General features: G+C 34.3%; 2 protein-coding genes across 3 annotated transcripts; one reads left to right on the forward strand and one right to left on the reverse strand.

The window, feature by feature from the left end:
* The first annotated feature begins 817 nt into the window (after positions 1–817).
* Positions 818–9,109, forward strand: LOC132302834 (serine/threonine-protein kinase VIK-like). Of its 2 annotated transcripts, XM_059799817.1 has the most exons (12): positions 1,219–1,309; positions 1,541–1,701; positions 2,282–2,356; positions 3,795–3,911; positions 4,935–5,029; positions 5,505–5,625; positions 5,733–5,812; positions 6,746–6,805; positions 7,002–7,123; positions 7,219–7,304; positions 7,389–7,504; positions 8,432–9,109. In XM_059799817.1, the coding sequence occupies exons 2-12, from the start codon at positions 1,690–1,692 to the stop codon at positions 8,556–8,558; spliced, it is 1,011 nt and encodes a 336-aa protein (XP_059655800.1). In that variant the 5' UTR covers positions 1,219–1,309; positions 1,541–1,689; the 3' UTR covers positions 8,559–9,109. The 2 variants fall into 2 exon arrangements, with proteins under 2 accessions (XP_059655799.1, XP_059655800.1); XM_059799816.1 differs by lacking the exon at positions 1,541–1,701 and having other exon boundaries at positions 818–1,309.
* A 2,787-nt stretch (positions 9,110–11,896) lies between these two features.
* Positions 11,897–16,506, reverse strand: LOC132302835 (transmembrane emp24 domain-containing protein p24delta9-like). Its single transcript, XM_059799818.1, has 4 exons — positions 16,130–16,506; positions 15,821–16,030; positions 12,404–12,480; positions 11,897–12,284 (listed from the first exon to the last, which is right to left on the reverse strand). Exons 1-4 carry the CDS (start codon positions 16,349–16,351, stop codon positions 12,140–12,142), a joined length of 654 nt encoding a protein of 217 aa, XP_059655801.1. The 5' UTR covers positions 16,352–16,506; the 3' UTR covers positions 11,897–12,139.
* Between the last annotated feature and the right edge of the window lie 5,330 nt (positions 16,507–21,836).

Consider the following 21,836-nt stretch of genomic DNA (forward strand, 5'->3'; position numbering starts at 1 on the left):
GAACTTCTACAAACAAACATACCCTAAAAGCAATGATTGGAGAAGGAAAATTGTAAAAGTCAGCCAAATAGTAGGAAGTAGACCTGTTAATGGAGCGAATCCTGATTCGGATCCGATCTGAATCCAATTCGATTAGTTGGATATGGATTGAACAAAAAATTTGAAAACCCGATTACAATCCGAATCCGATAATCCGTTAACTTAACAAATCGGATATGGATTATGCTGATCCGATCCGATTAAAATTTTATATATATATATATATATATATATATATATATAATTATTTATAAATAATTTTACATATATATATCAATACTCCTATTAGATCTGTATTAGAGGTAACAAAAAAATTCAATATATATAGTGTTATATATATAATAGTGAGGTGTTCTCATTCACATGTTATATATAGTGTTATATATATAATAGTGAGGTGTTCTCATTCACATGTTAATAAATCTCTTAATATATATACTAGTGGTGTTTTTATCAATGTTATATATATTAATTATATATTACTAAATTTATATTAATTATTTATCATTATATTTATTTAATTATATAGTTATATTACATAGCATTGTGTATATTAGCAATTCTCAATTTGCAATTCTCAATTTCTTAATTATATATGTCTATAAATATGATTTTAATCCAAATTAGAATCCTATTAATCCCGATTTGAGCTAAATAGAATATGAATTAGAACAGTACGCGAATCCGTTACAAATTTCATAATTTATTTGCTCAACATCATTCGATAATTCGATAATATGATTCCATCGATCCGATCCGAATCCAGTAGGAAGAGAGAGAATCAAAATTCTTATTACGTTGAAAAAGTAAAACTCACAACCTTCCTCTGCATTCATTGTAAAGAAAGCAATACATATATATACCTACACGTTAGGTGTAAGCAATATTGACAGTTTATGCAATGAATGACTGTGATCCTCTGAATCTCATATACTGAAGAATCTACAAAGCAGTTGGGTTCATTGCAATGAGTGGTAGCGAAGGGAGCTCTGGGCATTCGGCCGGCGCCGGAGATTCGTCGGCGTCGGCGGACAAGAAGAAGGAGAAGGCTAGGGTGAGCAGGACGTCTCTGATACTGTGGCATTCTCATCAAAACGACGCCGCCGCAGTGCAGAAGCTGTTGGAGGAGGACCGCTCTCTGGTCCACGCTAGGGATTACGATAGTCGGACTCCGCTTCATGTGGCTTCGCTGCACGGTTGGAACGAGGTCGCGCAGTGCTTGATCGAGTTCGGAGCCGATGTCAACGCCCTAGATCGGTGGAAGAACACGGTAATGTATAATCAATAATCAATTTCTGTAACACTTTCTATCTCGGAGCCAATTTTGATTTATTGTTCTTCATTAGAGATGGTTTTGATTGTTAATTCTGAGATACTTTTGATTAATGTAGAATTTCTGGTGTTGTATCCTCCTGAAATTATTATGGAATTGAATTGAATTGAATTGAGATTCTCATTCATTATCTGTCTATTCACATTTAATGCTATTGGTTGTGCTTAGTGTTATAGAATTGTTGTAAATTGGCTCATGAATAAATGTAATACTGGATATGAAGTGAACACTCTGATGTCTGGTTCAAGAACCACTGCTTCTTGTTTTTCTTGGCTCGAGTAGAAGGCAGAAGCCGAACCAAGAATTGCGTGGCAACTATGCAAATTCAGGTAAAAGAGAAGTAAGGAATATAATTAAAAAGAGTTTGTAATTTGGAAGAAGTGTTTCCATCTGATCATCACAAAAATGGTGCCAAGCTTCTCTTTGATTGTGGACACCTTATAAGCTTACGTCACAGTATATTTTCAGCTGGACAGCTTAAAATGATATATATATATATATATATATATATATATTGTTGTTTTTTCTTTTGCATCATCTTGATAGTTTGCATGATACATTTGCTTTAGAGAGAGCTTTCACAAGTGATAAATTTCTGAATATTAGTGTTGAATCCGTTAGGACGCATGCATGCTTGGAGAAGTTAGTCTTGCTTGTTAGTTATCTTTGTCATGTGCCTTTGTTGCCATTTTACTGCTATGTTATATGAATAATGTTTCAAAAAATGGCAAAGCTAAATCTGTGGATGCAATGCTTAATCTTTTTTCTTTTTTCATCTGTTATCCTTCATCACATATATATTTTTTCTATGTGCCTGCTCTTTGTTCATTATACAGTCTTTATCTGGCTTGGTCAACTGAATTACACTCAGCTAGGTTGTTATCTAAACTTGGAAACTTCTTATGACAGCCTTTAGCTGATGCAGAAGGAGCTAAAAAGTATAGTGTTATCGAGTTGTTGAAGTCTTATGGCGGCCTTTCTTATGTAAGTTTGATGTTTACCAGCTATTTGTCTTATATTTTTCTTTTTTCTTTCTTCCCCCTATTTCTTTCTTTGCAATATTGAAGTTTAGTTAATTTGGTTTCATACTTCGCAATGTCTATTGCTTGCAATATATTACTTGGAACTTGGTTTCCTCATTATTTTTTCAACCAGTCAATTTGATCATTATGTATCATCGCAGTGGTTTCTTTTATCAGACAGACTGATAATCAATCCCTCTCAATGGCTAGGTCATAGTTCAACTGGGTCAATTCTGAGTCAAACCAGCTGATGAATCCTGCTTCTAAAAATTTATATTATTGAAAATTACAATACATGTTTCAAAGCATGATGCAGGCTGAGGGTTCAGCTATCTCCACCCTCATACATCTTTATTTTATCTTATTTTTTATTTTATTAAAAATAATTCTATTAACTGGAGGTTCGGTCTGATATGTGGTAGGGTCACCTTTGATAACAACCAAAGTCACACAATTCTTCTAAACGGGTGCCACTCTCACGCTCCACGCACTCCCACTCTCACGCTCCGGGCACGCTTCCTCTCTTGCTACCACTCTGTGTGACTTAGATTTTACCGCTTTTGTGCTCCTGCTCTATGTGACTTAGATAACAACAGTTATATATGTCTCTTTTCTGTGCTGAACTTTGAAATATTAGTTTGAAGTCGTAGTTACGCATATTTCTCCATTTGTGGTTGACTCTTTGTCTAGTTGACAACTCCTATGTTGCCATTAGTTGATCTTTTAAGTTAACATAATCCAAAATACCATATGAGTGGTGCTTCACTTTCGAATCTGCAATTTTATGTTCATTTTATGTACAAGATAAGATAAGATAAAGATAACTATATGCACTAAAATTATTTACTTTTTCTTTTTCTGGATAACTCGGTTTTAAGATCTTGATTTATGTTTTGTCCCATTATCTAATCCTGTAAGCTTTTGGGGCAAGTAGTTGTCCACTATAGTACCAGAGCTTTGATCTTAGGATATATGGTCCACATTTTGTTCGGTGTGCCTCTCCACGTGTGACTGTGTGAAAGGGTTCACGTCTTTCAATCTGTCTACTTGCATACTGTCTGACTGTCTATCTACCTCTGTAATAAGTTAAGCTTTTGAGGTAAGTGTGTCTAACACTTTTGACGCAAAAAAAAAAAAAAAAATTGAAATTAGGTTATCCCTTGGAAGTTGGCCACAAGACCTAAATTCATGCATAAGTTAATCAAACTTCTATCACTGACATGATCACTCATTTTGCATGCATATGAGGGTGCATGCATACCATTTCTTACCAATCCATTGTTCTTTTTTGGTTTTTAGATGTTGATGCTAGATACACTGAGTTAAATCATGCAGATGTCAATGTGCCTTCTAGAATTTTTTGCTTCTGTGTACTATGAGTATTGGTGCTTATGCTGCAGGGCCAAAGTGGAAGTCATTATGAACCAAAGCCTGTTCTGCCCCCTGTACCAAACAAGTGTGACTGGGAGATTGATCCTTCCGAGCTGGATTTTTCAAACCAAAGTACTATTGGAAAGGTGTTATTTTGCTTGCCTAAAAATCACTGATAAAATGATCAAGTTTTTCGCTGATAAGCTAATTGAATTTTGAATTTGGAACCCATGACATGTGTTTATGCTACCTTTCTGTCAATTACACAAATTGGAGAAGGAAGAAAAACAAAGACAAAGTTAAACGATCAAGCCACTAGTCAGCCATCTAAGAAATATCAAAAGAACTAAAAGTAATGAACACCCTCTCTAAAAGTCAGTAGCATGTGGAATTGATGCAGTCCAGGTGGCTAGGAATTGGCGTGTCTGCTATAAAAAATGATGCAGTAGAAATAAAGTGTCTTGGCACTTAAAGAAGACCGATATTTGCTAGATTTCTACCTTAATCAGGATTATATCAATCCAGCCGAGCCTTGCATGATTGCGAAAGGAAAAATAATCACCTAAAAAACACACAAGAACATAAGCAGGAAAATGCCTTTCAATATTTACTGGAAAAAATGCTTTTCAAAATGAAAAATTAAACCGAATAAACAAACCAAAGAAAAGTGATCAGTAGATATTAATGGGATGACATCAGTGAATGTAATTTTTGGTTATTTTTCTTTCATGTTGTTTAGTCAGCTTTGTATTTTGGTTTGAGTAGCATTATTGATGTAAGAAATAACAAATTCAAAACTCCCCTTTACTTATCTATTCTTAAAGTAAATATAGTTATTACAATGAGAGATCTGCCAAATCTATACATTGCTTGATTCCCAGCAATAGAAACTGCTTTGTCTCCAAGCAAAGGATATAGCTTAATCCTAAAAAATATATAATTAAATCATAAATAATTCTGTAGGGATTACAATCCTCTAAACTTATTAAGTGAAAACTCAGTAAGGACACGGTTGACTATTATCTTCATGAGATGATCTATTAAGTTGACTGGCCTTTGATGTTATCTTATGTCAAACAAATTGCAACTCTAGTTTTTCTAAATACTGTTTGTTATTTGGCAGTCATACTGCAAGATCTACTGTTACTGATGATAGCTGATGCTGATAGGGGTCTTTTGGTGAGATTTTAAGAGCATGTTGGCGTGGAACACCTGTAGCTGTCAAACGGATTCTTCCAACTCTTTCAAATGATAAATTGGTGATGTAAAATCCATTTCTATTCCACATTTTCTTATAAAAAGTTGATTATGAAATTTTGATTTACTCAATTGTTAAGCTACAACTGTGTAAATCATGGTTCTGGATTATAATTTGTTCTTTTCATCTGAATTAATTACTAAATCTTTTTTATCCACTGATCTCTGGTGATTGTATGTGGGAGTAGAACAAAATCTAAAGCATGAGAGGTCGCTTTCTAATTATTTAAAAATTGCCTTGGACGCTTTCATTTATGCACAATGCATTGTTTCAGAAGAGATGATAGGATTCCAATTGAATTTTGGAATTATCATCTAGTATATATCAAGTAAATTTGGTCCCATGGACAATATAATGATTTAAAGAGGTTGTCCATGCTATAAGTTCAGTTTGCTTTTCTATTTCTAATGAAATTCCTTAAGAAGAAAAAGAGAGAGAGAGAGAGAGAAGAGTGTACTTATGTATTGCTTCTCTGTTTCAGTCAGGACTTCAGGCATGAGGTGAATTTGCTGGTGAAGCTCCGCCACCCTAATATTGTCCAATTCCTTGGAGCTGTCACTGAGAGGAATCCCTTAATGTTAATCACGGAGTATTTACGGGGGGTAAAGGATTGCATAATTTGTGTTTTACGTTTCTGGGTGGTTAACTTTTTTTTGTCATAGAAGGAAGTTACCTTGCTAAATGGTAGCATTTCACTTACATATTACAGGGTGATCTTCATAAGCATCTCAAGGAAAAGGGTGCACTTAATCCGTCGACGGCTATCAACTTTGCATTAGACATTGCCAGGTACTTAAAAATTCAAAGTAGTCTCTCTAATGCTTTCAATAGAATATGCCAAACCCTCCTACCTGCTAATTCTAGTCAGTTATTTGTTTTATATATATATATTTATAGAGTTATAACATTGTTTCATGACTAGGAAGATTGTATTTAAGCTACTCCTAGATACTATGAAAAACTATTTTAAGGGTAGTGTAATCATTCAGTTACTAAAAGGTCGTTTCATCTTAATCTTTTTGTAGTCCTCAAGTTTTATACCTCGAGAATCTGGTGCTTTGAACCAATTTAGGCTGGAATCAGTTTAGTTGTGAATCAAGAAATGACCAATTTAGCATGACTCGTGTTGTTATTTCTCCTGTATTGTAGCATTTAAAGCTTTTGCAGTTTAATTTTTGTTTGGATGTTCAAATTGTTGGATGAGCATTGAGCTTAGTTCTAAAAAATGGTTAAATATCATATATCCATTTGCTTTGACACAATGAAAAATATTTTTTGTGTTCAATCTTTTACATGAAGACGGATAATTGCTTACTTACGATACCAAATCCCAGTCAGGGGTGCAACAATGGGTGGAGAGAAGTATGAGAGAGATGGATAAATAAAAGGATTATTTATGTCATTCTTGGAAAATAGAAAGTAGATGCAGGAAATCTTTTCAGATTCTTCCACTAATCTCCCATTTCTGCAGATTAGTGAAACTTTCCAATTTTTATCGGTGAAGAACAACTTTCTTTATCTTTTGATTTAATCACCCTAGAATTTGAGGAGGCTATATGTCCCAATATCTCACAATGCTGTTCAATTTCACCGGAAAATTAAACATGAGAAAAGCTTTAGTCTAGAACTATTTTCTGATTTTTTGATTTTCTGAGTTGCCAAATGCAGCCTTATTGAATTGAATTCCATGCTAACCCGAGTTTGTAAATCCCATGTGGCCAGAGGCATGACATATCTTCACAACGAGCCAAATGTCATAATTCACCGAGACCTAAAGCCAAGGTAAGTTGATTATTGTGTTGGATCTGACTGGACATATTAGCATGTTACTTTAATAACTACTACTGCAGCATGTTGACTTGAGCCTGCTGAAATTACACACACTCTCTCTCTCTCTGTCCATCCCCCCTTGCTTTCTTTCTCCTGTGGGAAGGGTAGTTGTTCTATGTTCCCGAGCTGAATGTGGTGATTTTTTCAGGAATGTTCTTCTTGTCAACTCCAGCGCAGACCACTTAAAAGTTGGAGACTTTGGACTAAGCAAGCTCATCAAGGTTCAAAATTCTCATGATGTGTACAAAATGACTGGCGAGACTGGAAGTTGTTAGTATATCCATTCGATTTTTTATTTTTGAAATATAAAAGAACTTATTATGAAGTTCTTATTTCTTCTTTTCATTTCCTATAATAAACAAAAGATCGCTATATGGCTCCTGAGGTTTTCAAGCACCGGAAATATGATAAGAAGGTCGACGTTTTCTCTTTTGCAATGATACTGTATGAGGTAATTTTTGTTTCCATATGAATGATTAAAGAAGCAAAGGAATTCAAACAAAGATCTGGTTGATTATGTTCTCAACTTATGCAGATGCTTGAAGGTGATCCACCATTGTCGAACTATGAACCTTATGAAGCGGCCAAATATGTAGCAGAAGGACACAGGCCATCCTTTCGGGCAAAAGGTTACATTCCTGAATTGAGGGAGTAAGTTAATTCTGGATTCTTTGTCTACCAACCATTTTAAGTTTGCACTATCATACCATATGCGTGGCCCCGTAACCGACTCCAATAAAGTTTAATTGGCAAATAATATTTGCACTCGACACATGCGGAGGGTAGAGGTTCTATTACTGGTTGCACTTAATCGCCTTGAGTATACTATTTAGCTTAGGAGCCGATGAGGGTAAACTAATGAAAAGGGAAGTTGATGAGCACACTAACTGAATTACATCTCAGTGACTTCGGTATATTATATAATTTAGGAACTGATGAGTATAAATTTACGGAAGGAAAGTTGAGCTCGAACTCAACCACATCTCAGTTCCCAATATTGCAATATCCAAATTCTGCCTCTCCCACTACTAGTCCCCTAAAAAATTAACTGAATGGAGAAGCAGATTAACTTAAAATTTCAGAAACTGTTGTCTCAATTGTCCATTTAATGATGCAGTCTGCTAGAATATAGTCTTGTATGTTTATCTGAATGCAAAAAAGATCATTTTTCATTTTCAAGAGACACTGGACACACACACACACATAGGGGAGGGGGAGAGACAAATTTGGCTGAGCAGTTCTTGAAACACCTTGTTTAACACTAACTGCCTCTCTCTTATGGAACCAAGTCGATTTTAGCACACCATTTATTAGTGTTTGCCCTAAGACTTGCTCTAATGGTTTTCAGAGTATGACTCCTAGGTCTGTAAGCACAATATTTAATGGTAATGCAACTTTAATCACCACCCGTACTCCCATCCACATGATCAAAAAAGTACCACATGGATACCCCAGAAACTTGAACTGGGATGCCAGTGTAAACTTCAAACTTTAGGTGCCACTACAAATATTACGTTACTCGAAAAATATAGATGCCTGAATTTTGGGATGCTAATTTATATTATATTGACCATTCAGATTAACAGAGCAGTGCTGGGACGCGGACATGAACAAAAGACCTTCTTTCTTGGAGATTCTTAGGAAGCTTGAAAAGATCAAGGAAATTTTGCCATCAGATCACTCTTGGAACATCTTTACTGCATGACAAATCGAACACGAACACAACCAGATTGGGATGGTATATTTTTTCGTTCTGTTTCCCCCTGTACCCCTTACCTGATTGTGCAGATGGGATCATGAGTAGACTCAACTGGGCGAGTTTTACTAGAGTTACTCCTATAACTGGTATTTCACTTCCACATTCTGATTCTTAAACCGAACTTGAGAGGTGATGTTCACTTGTTCTCCTGTTTCTGCACTCCAATTCTCACGGAGTCTCTTCCAATTCAACAATTTAAACCATTCATCCTTTGACCAAGTTTCGTCTCTCCTTTCTCCATCATTTAAATTTTTGGTGGTTCCAAGTTAAAACTAATAAACCTGTAAATGCAATGTTCTCCTCTATTGAACTCATTCGCCACGTGAACAGTGATACTATCTTATCTGCTTAAGTCTTAACCAGTTAGACAGCGTTTTGGCTCGTATTATCTTTTATGTAAATACCAAGTGTTGAGCTTGCAGTATGTTAACCGTTCAGGAATTCCAGATTTCTATGGCATGTTGTGCTGTTTTCTAATTGTTACAAGTTTTACTGCATCTGAATGTGAAATTCTTTCAAATAACATTGCATTAGTCAAAACTTTAGGTATTCCATTTTCTTTTTCCCTTTCCTTCTTTTTGTTTTTTTTTTTTGTTTTTTTTCCTTGTATAATAGGGTTTGCTTTCTCATAACAAAATGAAAGGCAATGACAAGCTAAACACGGATTGGCCCTTGCTGGTTACAAAGAGCCCCAAAACTTTGATGAAGGTAGGATTTTATTTCAAGTATTTAGTGAGAACACTTTGAATTTTGTGTTAACCGTTGCTTTTTCCTTGACTGAACTCATAGAAGTCAGACAAGGGTGGCAATATTTGACACAACACACTAATACAATCCGAACACGACACGAAATATGTGGGTTTGGATTTGGCTTAAACGTGGTCTGTTTAGCTAAAGGTGTTGAATAAGCGTGTCATATTTGTGTTAAAAATGACTTAAATGTGTCTTGTCGTTTTAAGTCATGATCTATTTATTAAATGGGTTGCGCATTACCTGTGTAATAATCGTGTCCTGTTTGTGTCATACTTGATACTCTGAAACGACACATATTTGTGTCATACTCAATACTCTGAAACAACACAAACACGACCAGCCAATACAAATTGCCATCCCTAATAAAATTCGTTAAACTTGGGAAGGGTTATTTCTCAAAATAGGTTTTTGTCTCCTCTATTTATTATTAAAACCAAGTACATTTTGATCTTTAAGGTCATGGACGGTAGGGTGGGTTTGAAGGGGAAGGATAACATCAATTATGAAGGAAAGGAAAGGGAAGGGAAGGATAAATTTAATTTGGTATTGTGTTTGATTGATGAATGAAGGAAAAGAAATGGAAGGATAATAATCATATTTGGGGAAAGAAATGGATGGATAGGAAGGAGAATTATTTTAATAAATTTACTATTATGCCCTTTTATATTTTAAAATATAAAATTATATATATATATATATATATATATTTGTCTCGTAGGAAAAAAATTTTTAGTGCAAATCATTTCAGCCTCCATTTTTTTTAGGGCAAATCAACTCTCTCTTCTCGTTCTAAACTCCACCTCTCAATTCTCGTTCTCAACACCAAACTTCTCTCTCTCTCTCTCTCTCTCTCTCTCTCTTTGCAACTACAAACTACTACAAGAATCAAAAGTTCAAAACCCATATATTTCAGTTTATATATTTGTCTGCAAGAATCAAAACTTCAAAACCCATATCGGCATCATTTCAGATTGTTCAAAAATCAAAACCCAATTTCAGATTGTTCAAAAAATCAAAACCCATATCAGTTTCCATCGCCCGCTGTTCCAATTCGGGTTCGGCGTTCGCCGTTCGCAAGCAAGCTTCGTCATTCTCAACTCTCAAGCTTGCCCTCCTCTCTCTGTGCAACTGCTAAATCAATTAATCAAGGGCAAGATTGGCATATGAAATCACACACCAAGCCTCTTCTTCCCTTTCCCTTCATTTCCTCCCATTTTTGGGAGGTTAAGAAATTTACTGTTGAAGGCACAAGTTAACCCTCCAAACCCTTCCCTTCCCTTCCCTTTCCTTCCAACAATTTTAACCAAACACAAATTTTTAATCCCCCTCCATCACCTTCCCTTCCCTTTCCTTCAATTTTCACTTTACCAAACTGACCCTAAAGTACTGTCTCTAGGGCCACCGTCAGGGCTAAAAAAATCCTAGAAATGTGAGATTGTCTGCTTTGTTCTGGTGGCCCTCTGGCACCAACTAAAATAATATATATATATATTGAAAATTACAGTCTCTAAACAGAAGTGAGGCTAGAAATGGATTTTCAACCATGTATAAAAAGCCTTGTCCAACTAGGGAGGAAAGGGAAGGGAAAGTGATGGAGGGGGATTAAAAAGGTGTGTTTGGCATAAATGGTAAGAAGGAAAGGGAAGGTGATGGATGGTTTTGGAAGGATAACTCAAGGCATGAATAGTGCTTTTCTTAACCTCCCAAAAATTAGAGAAAATGGAAGGAAAGGGATGGCTAGGGTTGATGTATTAGCTCTAATGCCAAAGTTACCCTTACACAAATTCAAGATTACACTTGATTTTAGGATTTAGTTTGCAAAACAAGAATTACAGACCCTGATTAGTTGATTTAGAAACAAAATTAAGACAAAACCCATACATATATACAAGTTAGAAGTTGCAGCTAGAGAGGGGGGCAAGCTTGGAGAGTTGAGAGACAACGGCGAACCCGAACTGGAAGAGCAGGCAATGGAAACCAAAAGATATGGGTTTTGATTTTTTGAACAATCTGAAATGATATTTTGATTTTTTGAACAATCTGAAATGATATACTGATATGGGTTTTGATTTTGTAGTTTCCAGTTGGGGGGGGGGGGGGGGGGGGGGCGGGATTTACAGATGGAGGCGGAGGCTGAATTGAGAGGGCAAGTGTAGAGTTGAGAAGGAGATTTACAGATGGAGGTGGCAGCTGATTGATTTGTAGAGGCTGAACTTTTTTTTTCTTTTCTTGTGGGCCAATTCCCACAAGAAAATTTATTCAAACAATTCCCTCTCTTTTCTTTCCCTTCTTTTCCCAAGCGTGATTATTGTCCTTTCCTTTCTTTTCTCTCATTAACCAACCAAACACAATACCAAATTAAAATTATCATTCCCTTCCCTTTCCCCCCATAACTAAAGTTATCATTCCCCTTCAAACCCACCCTACCAAGCATAGCCTGAGAATTGCCTGAGAGTTAGGTGTAAAACCGGTGAAGGAAACTCGGTGGGCGAAATTCAGATTGTTCTGTCCAGAAACGACTAAATCTAACATTAACCATTTAAAAGACAGAATCACTTCCAACTATTTGAAATATCATGTGCTGTTAAGGCACTAGTGCATCTTTTTTAGCAAGAAAACCTATCCATCTTGAGCTCCAAGTTAATTCTAATGGATATGGTTGTAACAAAGAACTGACAACATTATCAGAATTACTTTTCGAGCCAGAGGTTATTGATGAAAACTGACAAAAATTGTACAAGAGTACAAATAATGAAAATTATAATACGATGAAATTATATGATCTTCTTCTTTTCGAAGAAGGCCTTCAAATGCCATAATTGTAAACCTCCCACTGATAAGCAAATGACAAGTGAAAGAAAAGTCAACCAAGCCATTCTGGAGTTCGTTGCTCTATTGAGTTCCTGCATTTCTTCTTCCCTGCAACAAGCATTAAAAGTATGCATAAACCTTCTTGTGATAAACTAACAGTGCTCCTCAGATATATATATATATATATATATATCATAAACTGTTCAAGAGAATTTAAGTTCACTTGCCTTTCACGGAGATAAAACATCTCCTCATGAATGGATGTAACCATTTCTTCCATTTTATTTAGCTCCAATTGCATGGCCTGACAACCAAAATATGACAAACCATTGTACTTCTGGATCAGTAAATCTGTCATTTTCAAACATCTAATTTGTGTACAACACTACAACAATCAAATACCTGAAGAAGTATCGAGGAATATTATTTGTTTAACTTTACAAATAAAACAGATTCCTATGCAACTTATAAGAGTGATTTAAGACATGTTAAATAACACAAAGACTAGATTTTTACTATATGTAGAGAGTTTAGTGGTCTCCCTATAAAAGGTAGGAATGCACCAAAGACTGAGGTTAAGCCATATATTTATTCAAAAAAAAAAAAAAAATTACTAGATGAAATAAGGAAAAATTTATAAGGAGATATTCCATGGTGTCTGTTCATTGCTGATGACATAGTGTAATTGAATAGTTATAAGGAAGCTCAATTAGAATCATGGAAAAAAAAATTATTAGAGTAAGAAAGATATAATTTAGTACAACAAAATATATATACCACATATTATATATGGAATCTAAATTTAATAGTGTCTCACAATTTGATAATATAATGATGATAACAATTCAAAACCAAATAATTAAAATTTCAAATTTTAGATAAGGATACAGGTGAATTAGTGAATTACTGGATGATTCAAAAATCAAATTAAGTTAACAAAGAGCCAAGATTCATACAATGATATCCCACGTGTACATCAGGACCATCAGTAAATTTAACTTAGAAAAATGCTGTTTAGAACAAAAGAGAGTGGATTATGTGGAGTATAATATCCACTTCTATTTGATTCTTAACCGATGAATGCCATAAATTTTCTCCATAGTTCAAAATTTTTAAGACAAATACATCTCCTTCCGAAATTTAGATAATGATATAGGTGAAATAGTGAATTATTGGATGATTCAAAAATCAAATGAAGTTAACACAAAGAGCCAAGATTCATACAATGATATCCCACATGTAAATCGGGACCATCACTAAATTTAACTTAGAAAAATGCTGTTTTGAAATCAAAGAGAAAGTGGATAGCGTGGAGTATAATATCCACTTCTATTTGATTCTAAACCGATGAATGCCATAAATTTTCTCCACGGTTCAATTTTTTTTAAGACAAATACATCTCCCTTCAAAACAGTAGGAGACAAATATAGCAGTCTTAAGGGCAGATCTTTTTCAAGTATGGAATTGAATCTCCTTTCATATTTGACTTGTGATACACAACCATCAGATAAATTCCATCAGTATGAATTCAAAGAGGACAGTTGACATCTAGAGGATTACATGTGACGACAACAACAACCAAGCCTTTCTCCCAACTACTTGGAGTTGGCTACTTGAATACTATGTTTTCATTCCGCTCTATTTAAGGCCATAGACTTAGTCAATTCACATGGTATCATTATATCATATCCTTCCTTATTAACTCTACCCATTTGGTCTTCCTCTTCCCCTAGCATTACCCTCAATATGTACTACATCACTTTTCTTAACAGACACACTTAATGGTCTTCTTTGCACATGTCCAAACCATCTTAATTAATTTTCTCATTTTATTTCCAATTTGTAATCCATCCATCTCCTGAATGTGATCATTTGTAATTCTAATATTCTATCCTTTCTAGTCTTACCATGCATCCATCTCAACATCCGCATTTCCGTCACACTCACTTTATGTATATGTTGTTTCCTAGCTACCCAACATTCTGTTGCCATAAAGTATGGTTGGTCTAATAGTTGTTCGATAGAACTCCTTTTCAGTCACACAATATACTAGATGCACCCTCCATTTAACCAATCCTGCCAGGCTGCCCCTGATCCTATGATTATCGCTATCTCCAATTTCTCTTTCATTATGAAATAATTAGGTTGAATAGCGAAAATGTTCATTTCTTGTACCTTTATATTCCCCACTACATCCTCATTTGTATTTCTAAATTTACTAAAGTTACATTCCATATATTCAGTTTTATTTCTACTTATCTTAAACCCTTTTAGTTCTAGAGCTTCTCTCCAAACCTCCAATTTGCTATTAACTCCTTTAGTCTCACCAACAAAAACAATATCACCGGCAAAAAGGTATGGGCTTAATACTGACCTTGATGTAAGCCTACAATAATTGGGAATTCACTTGTTTCTCCTACAAGTGTTCTAACTAAAGTCAAACAACCATTGTAAGTGTCCTTTATTGTGTCAATGTATCCCTTTGTAACTCTCTCTCTTTCTTTTCTTTTTCTTTTTTCTTTCTAAAATCCTCCATATTAGATATCTAGGTACCCTGTCGTAGACTTTGACCAAAGTTCCAAACCAAAAAAAACATCACATGTGAGCAGGAAAAACTGATTATTATGGGCCAAAAGCATGATATTAGCTTGTCTAGTTGAGGAAAAACAATTACATAGAGTAATCCAAGAGTGCACAAATGAGATAAATACGCTTCAGATATTACAACTATGGCTAGAAAGGACTCCATACAATGTCTCTAACTAAAGCAGTTAAGTGGTCATAGGAGTATTTTTGGTGAAAAAGGAAATTGAAATTTAAAATCGAAAGACATATGGCAGGTGTTAACAAATTAGCATTGGGAGTTTCCTTAAAACTTTGTGCAGGGCATCCCCAGCCCCAGGTTCCTAATACGTTCAGCATAGTGGAGGAAAGAATAGTTAAGTGAAGAGCGAAAGAAAAGATGAACAATTTTCGGAATCCAAACCTTGCATGGTCTCTAAGTAATTGGGTAAATAAATAATCATAAAAAAAAAAAAGAAGGACAAAGCCAAGGTGCTCTCTTGGAAGTTCTTGTTTGACTTTTGCTGGAAACTTGGAGGACCTCTAAGTGATTGGGTAAATTAAAAAAACAGGACAAACAAAAAAAACAGGACAAAGCAAAGGTGCTCTCTTGGAAGTTCTTGTTTAACTTTTCCAACTATGTCTGACATCTAATTTTAACCAAATCTTTGTATTGTCTGTAAGCTTGAGACAAGGGAAAATATTTATGCCTTCTCCCTCCTTCCCTCTCTCTCTCATATCATTTGGATTCTTTATTCTCCCTCAACAGGAGTAAACTGCAAGTGACTTTTGAATGATGGTGTATACTTTTTGTACATAATGTTCAATTGCCTACTTTATAATTAAAAACAAAAACAAAAAAGAAGGGACTTCATTTTTTCCACCCTATTCTGAAAACCCAATATTCGTTTTCTACCAAACCCCACATAACAAATCCATAATGCAACCCACAACAAAAAAACAAACTTTAAAACCCTTTTGCACCAGCAGCATTCAAGTATACATCAGCAAGCACAATGTCATCAAAGTATACAATCTGTCAATCTCACATAGCACCACACACACACACAGAAAAGGCTTACCTCAACGGAACCCTTCTTGGCAACATTGGACCAGTCCTTGGCAGCCATACCACTCCTCCAATCAAATTCAACGGTGATCTTCGCCTGAAGATTGTGATTCCCAGCCCAAAAGCAAGCCGAGTAGTCCCCAGCCTCCACCGCCTGAAATGCAAACTGTCCCGACTCCACATCGTCCGCTGCGTGATGAATATTCCCATCAGTCGAAGATACCTACACAAATATATATATATATAAGACACCCTTTTGGTTACTGAGAAAATGTGACAAAATAAAGCTAGGTTTTTTCTGCTCATGTTCGAAATAGATTACCCTGACGGTGACTTTGTGATCGTCGGGCATGGGATGGTCTTCACTGGGATTGACAACGCTGTATTTTCCGACGGTCATGGAATTGGTTTTGATGTCTTCGTAGATGCATTTGGTGTGACCCAATTCGAGGTCGAATCGGAGTGACTGGGCAACGATCGATAGAAACCCTAGGATCAGAAGAAGAAAAAGAATAGAGACTGTGGTGTGTGTTCTTTGGATCATTGTGTGTTCGGCGAATATACTATTAGGGTTTGAGAAAGCTATATTTTGGCGGAGGAGATCTAGACACTCCGTTCTTCTCGAGAGATCTGTGATCTGAGAATCAGACACCGGAGTCGTAGGGAGGCCGAGGTCTCACCAGACTCACCTGCGGGTCATGGTTGCCGTGTTTTATTCGAAGGCCCAAACTCAAGCTGAGTCCTAAGCCCAAAAGTCAAAGGCCCAGTCTTGTTTTATCATGAGCCCGGATCCTCTATTGTAATTTTCGGTGTTGCAGAGCTTCTCAACGCTTTTAAATTTATTTATTTAAGTGAGATTTAATGTGTTGTTAAATCTAACCGAAATAAATAAATATAAATATGCTAAAAAATAAATATAAATGTGTTTAAATATTACATCATCACTACAGTAGCAATTTACATCATATGAAATCTTGATTCAGCACATTACTTCTTGGTCGTGAATATCATGAATTATATTGAAAAGATATTTTAATAGGACAAATTTTAGGAAAGGTAGATGTAAGTTTAGTCTGTTTAAAATGAAAAATTATATTATTGACGACTTTAATACCCGACTTAAGATCGACATATATAAAAATATGAGGTAATTATTCTAAAATTTCAACTTAAATATGTATTATTGCTACTTTTATTTATTTTTATAAAATACGTCTTTTTCCTTGTCTTTTTATTTTTTAAAGCCTCTTTCTTTATTTTTTTAGTTTTTCATAACGGTATCATTTTCTTTTCCGTTTTCATGGCAAGTTTTCTTTTTATCTTTTTAGTTTTTTTTTTTTTTTTTTTTTTTTTTTTTTTTTTTTTTTAAAACCAAAACAACCAGCACCACCACAACATCAGCATAGAAGCAACGAAGCAAATCAAAGAGCACCCCCTCCCAACGAGGCCGGCAAGCCATTGAAGATCTGGTCTTCATAATCCACAGAGAGCTTCGCTGCACGATGAGCAACAGTATCCTAAATGGTCACACAGGAAGGCCACAGCTTCCCACTAACTCATCAGCTGAAGCACACGGGAAGGAAGGGGATTCAATATAATAATTTGATTTATACAAAATCTAAAACAAAAAAAAAAAAAAAATTCCATGCTTTGTAATTTTTTTTTTTTTTTTAAAAAAATTATCTTCTTGTTTTTTTGTTTTTTGGGTGTCATATAAATCATTAGCTTTAATTATTATAACAATTAACAAATGTCTATCAAAGTAATAAATAAATATTAACAATCAAATGTACAATCTTTTATACATAAAAGATGCAATATGAAGTATCTCAAAAGTCTTTACAGAGATGTATGTATAAAGAGTCCTACTATTTGACCAGACATATAAAAACTTATACTTCACGTAGTCTATGTGACTACCCATGTATCAAATATAATGGAACCCATTTTAAAATATAAAGTAATTGATTATTTGGAAAGTTATAATCCATTTTTTAGGTTTATCTCAATCTATTATATGTCTATTTGTTTTATATTTCAAATTGCATATCTCTGAGAACTATTGAGATACTTTAAATTGTGTTTTTGATTATTACTATCCATTTATTACTTTGATAGGCATTTGTTAATTGCTATAATGATCAAATCTAATTGATATAATGATTAAAACTAAGGGTAATAATACTCTGTCCGATTAAATTGTCATACCAATTCTACTTGTAATTTCCATCGCTAAAGATACCAAAAATAATGTAATTACCTAAATAGTTAATATGTTCTTTGGGCACTAAATATACCAACAAATATATTAGATTAAAATGAAACCTAGAAAGGAAACTATAACTTTCCAAATACTTAATTACCTTCTATTTTAAAATGGGTCTCATTATATTTGACACATATGTGATAGATAGTCACATAGACTAAGTAGTACATTTTTATTTATTGGCAGGACTTTTTGAAATTTATATTTTTTATTTTGAAATTCTATTAGGAAAATTAGTAGGTACCTCACACCCCCATTGCATTCATGTTGAGTTGTTGACAAATAAGACTTTTAAAATCCAAAAGCTCTTTTAAAAAATTAGTCAAATACCATTTTTAATAGTTTTTGAGTTCTAAAAGTCAAAAACAGCATTTAAAAAGTCAATCCAAACATACCCTTAGATTGGACTTTTGGCCCAAGAGGCTTTTTTATTCATTTTTTTCTTTTTTAATAAAAATGCTACGTGTTCACTAAATGATATTAGTACTAAGAAGTCCCAGGCTGGCTCTGTCTGTATGATTGACCACTGTACCTGGCTGCAATTTATGCCATGGTTCATAAAACATTAATGGTGCCCACAGATCATTTGATTAAGTGTACCACAGCCCCCTTTTAAGGTTGAAACCACTGCACTCTCTTCCCACTCAAACCTGCATGCTTGATTGCATGTATGAATGTATCAAGTTGGATGATCGATGTAATTACGTTATAAATGAATCGGCTTCAGTCCCTCATCAGATCTCTCATCTATTTGTTCAATTATCCCCCTCCCCTATATATATATATATATATATATATACACATACATATATATATAATGATCGACTTTTATACCTAGTCTAACGGAGAATGATAATAGAGAGACTTATATTCGTTCAATGCATTAGATAAAGTCTAAATTTTGACCTTATCTAATTCATCAAATAAATAATTATTAGACTAGCATTTTTTGGACTCTAAAGCTTTAAACGTCTTCGGAGATCGAATTAGATGGCTGGTCTTCCTGAACAGACAGGAGCAGAGCTAGGAATGTTTAATTGGGGGGTCAAAAAAAAATTAGAGGGGGGGTTTTATTTGGTAGGTAACGTCGACGAAGTTACTACGAATGTTATGAACTTAAAAATTGAGAATAATTGGAAGAAATGACCTTAAATCTTTGTGTATTGCTGCCTAAACAAATTGTTTGAGATTCACAAGCCTGCTTTAATACGCAATCCGATAAGTGTTTCGGCTTAAACCCACTTACAATAAGTCCCAGTGTGGATTTGCCAATAAAAATTTGGCTATATCCAAAATTTGTTCACGGTTTACCAAATTAATATTTATTGATTATCTGGCACGTGTAAAATGAATCAAGACCTTGAGCAAACACCTTCTCCTAACAAAATGAAGGTTATTATTATTTTTTGTTGTTGGTTATTGTGGTTAGTATTATAAATATATTGAAGTCCTGGGTAAGCCACTTCCATTTCTGAGCATTTCATTTAAAAATATTAATAAAAAAAAAGAAATTGATATAGTTAATAAAACAATAACATGCCTTGATATTTTACCTATTATGAAATTTAAATCCATATATATATAACTTCATGCTGCAACAACAACCAACAAAGAAAAAAAAAATTGATATAGTTAACAAAACAATAATATGCCTTGCCATCATACCTATTATAAAATTTGAATTCATATATATATATAACTTCATGCTGAAACAACGTACAACCAACAACAAAGAAGAATATATATATATTTCTTAAAGTTTTGATGAACAATTGAATAAATAAATAAATAAATGAAAAGATAAAAACCCTAGGAACAAAAGGCATGGGAAAGGAGAAGTGGGCAGCAAGAATATAGAAGTCATTGATTGCTTTGAGTGCTCTCATATTATGATTCATGACATATATCTTTGCAGTGTTACGTTCGTAAATATTCCACCATATCATTATGGTAGTGCTACTCCATTGCTTTGATTGATGCTCCAGCCAAAGAAAAATAAAAAAGTGAAAAATAAGGCAAGCTTTCCGTGAAAGGGAAGCCTTTTGTAATGAGTAAGGATAGGCTATCCTCGTCGGGCCGACAAATATGATATAACCTATACAGGACATTTTTACAAACAGCGGTACTCGTATTGTGCTGACACTTCTTAAATATTCGTTGAATGCGTGTTCGGTACTTCATATACATATTTATAAATAAAATAATTTTTTATTTATTATTTTGGACACTTAGTTTAAACACTTCGCCTACATTTTTCAGACATTAAGCCAATCATTTATGACGTTTCAAATACAAGTAGTAATTTAAAAAATAAGAGTAATGATACTCTGTTCAATCATGTAACAAAGCTAAGTCAATTGCACGCTATTCAATACTGCTCTCTTCGATTTTCTCTCTCCTTGATTTTCTCTCCCTGCCTCTTCGCTTTGCCTCTCTTTTCTCTCATTGATCTCTTCTGCTTCTTTAACATTAAAATTCCTTCTCCTGATGGTTTGTTTATATCCTCCTCTTTTGATCGATTTTTTCATCTCTCTCTCTCTCTCTCTTCGAATCTGGCTTTGTCTCTTGCAAGACTATGGTTGCTGTTTTGCAAGAGAGATCGAGCTAGAATCGAATAGAGAGAGAGAGATAAAGAAATTGATTAAAAAAGGAGGATATAAATGAACTGTTCAGAGAAGAAATTTTAATGTTATTCTTTTCCTTTAATTTTGCGCCGACATTTGCCTCATCAACATATCCGTTTCCGGTGTCCATGTCAATGCTACCTGGGATGTAATCTACTAACGAATTTTTGTAGTCTAAGTAAATTTATTATTTTCATTTTGGCTATCTTATGTGGGAACTCCTGCAATTGCAATTGAAGGTAATATTTCTCGATAGAGAAGGGAAACTAATATAAGATTAACCTATTGTTTGGCACGAGAGAAAGAAAGAAGAGGGAAAGTAATTTGTCATCATCGATATCATCATTGCCTTGTAAATCTATTACAATTCTCATAAGATTTTATTTTTGTAATCAATGGACCTCAATTTTATTTTGTCCAATGTATATTCAACTATTGTTTTACCACCCATTTCACTATTCTTTTGTTTAATTTATTAATCCTAAATATAGAAAATGGTTACTTTCGCTAATCAAATGGGAAGGATGAATGAGCCTTCACTCCAGATACAACAACATTCAAATAGCATTTATATCCTCGCTAAATTTTAATGGTTGCATGCAAGAGAGATCGAGCTAGAATCGAATAGAGAGAGAAATGAAGAAATCGATTAAAAAAGGAGGATATAAATGAACTATACGGAGAAGAAATTTTAATATTATGCTTTTCCTTTGATTTTGCGCTGAAATAGATACAAGAGGAAAGAATGGAAGAACGAAGAGATATAGATGAGAGAGGAGGGAGAGAAAGTATAAAATAACGTGGCAGTGATGTAGCTTTGCACACAAGAGTCGGACTAATAATTGGCCAAAATGATCGGACATAGCATCATTACTTTAAAAATAATAGGAACACAATCTAAAGGGATGATATATAAATCATTACAATAATGATATAATTTAGAATGACTTTTAGTATAGAAATTAAAAATAAATTAAAATTTTATAGTATTATTACCGAATAGATGTAAATAAATAAATAAATATTCACATCTATATATAATTATATTCACGCAATAGTCGTGTCTTACATTTTTTGAGAATTTGTAGTATCAACATATCCGTATTCGGTGTCCATGTCTATGCTACTTGGGATGTAAT

Source organism: Cornus florida, unplaced genomic scaffold (assembly GCF_030987335.1).
Source record: "Cornus florida cultivar Cherokee Brave unplaced genomic scaffold, ASM3098733v1 CherokeeBrave_3.0.0_Hap2_Chr04, whole genome shotgun sequence".
NCBI classification, from domain to species: domain Eukaryota; kingdom Viridiplantae; phylum Streptophyta; class Magnoliopsida; order Cornales; family Cornaceae; genus Cornus; species Cornus florida.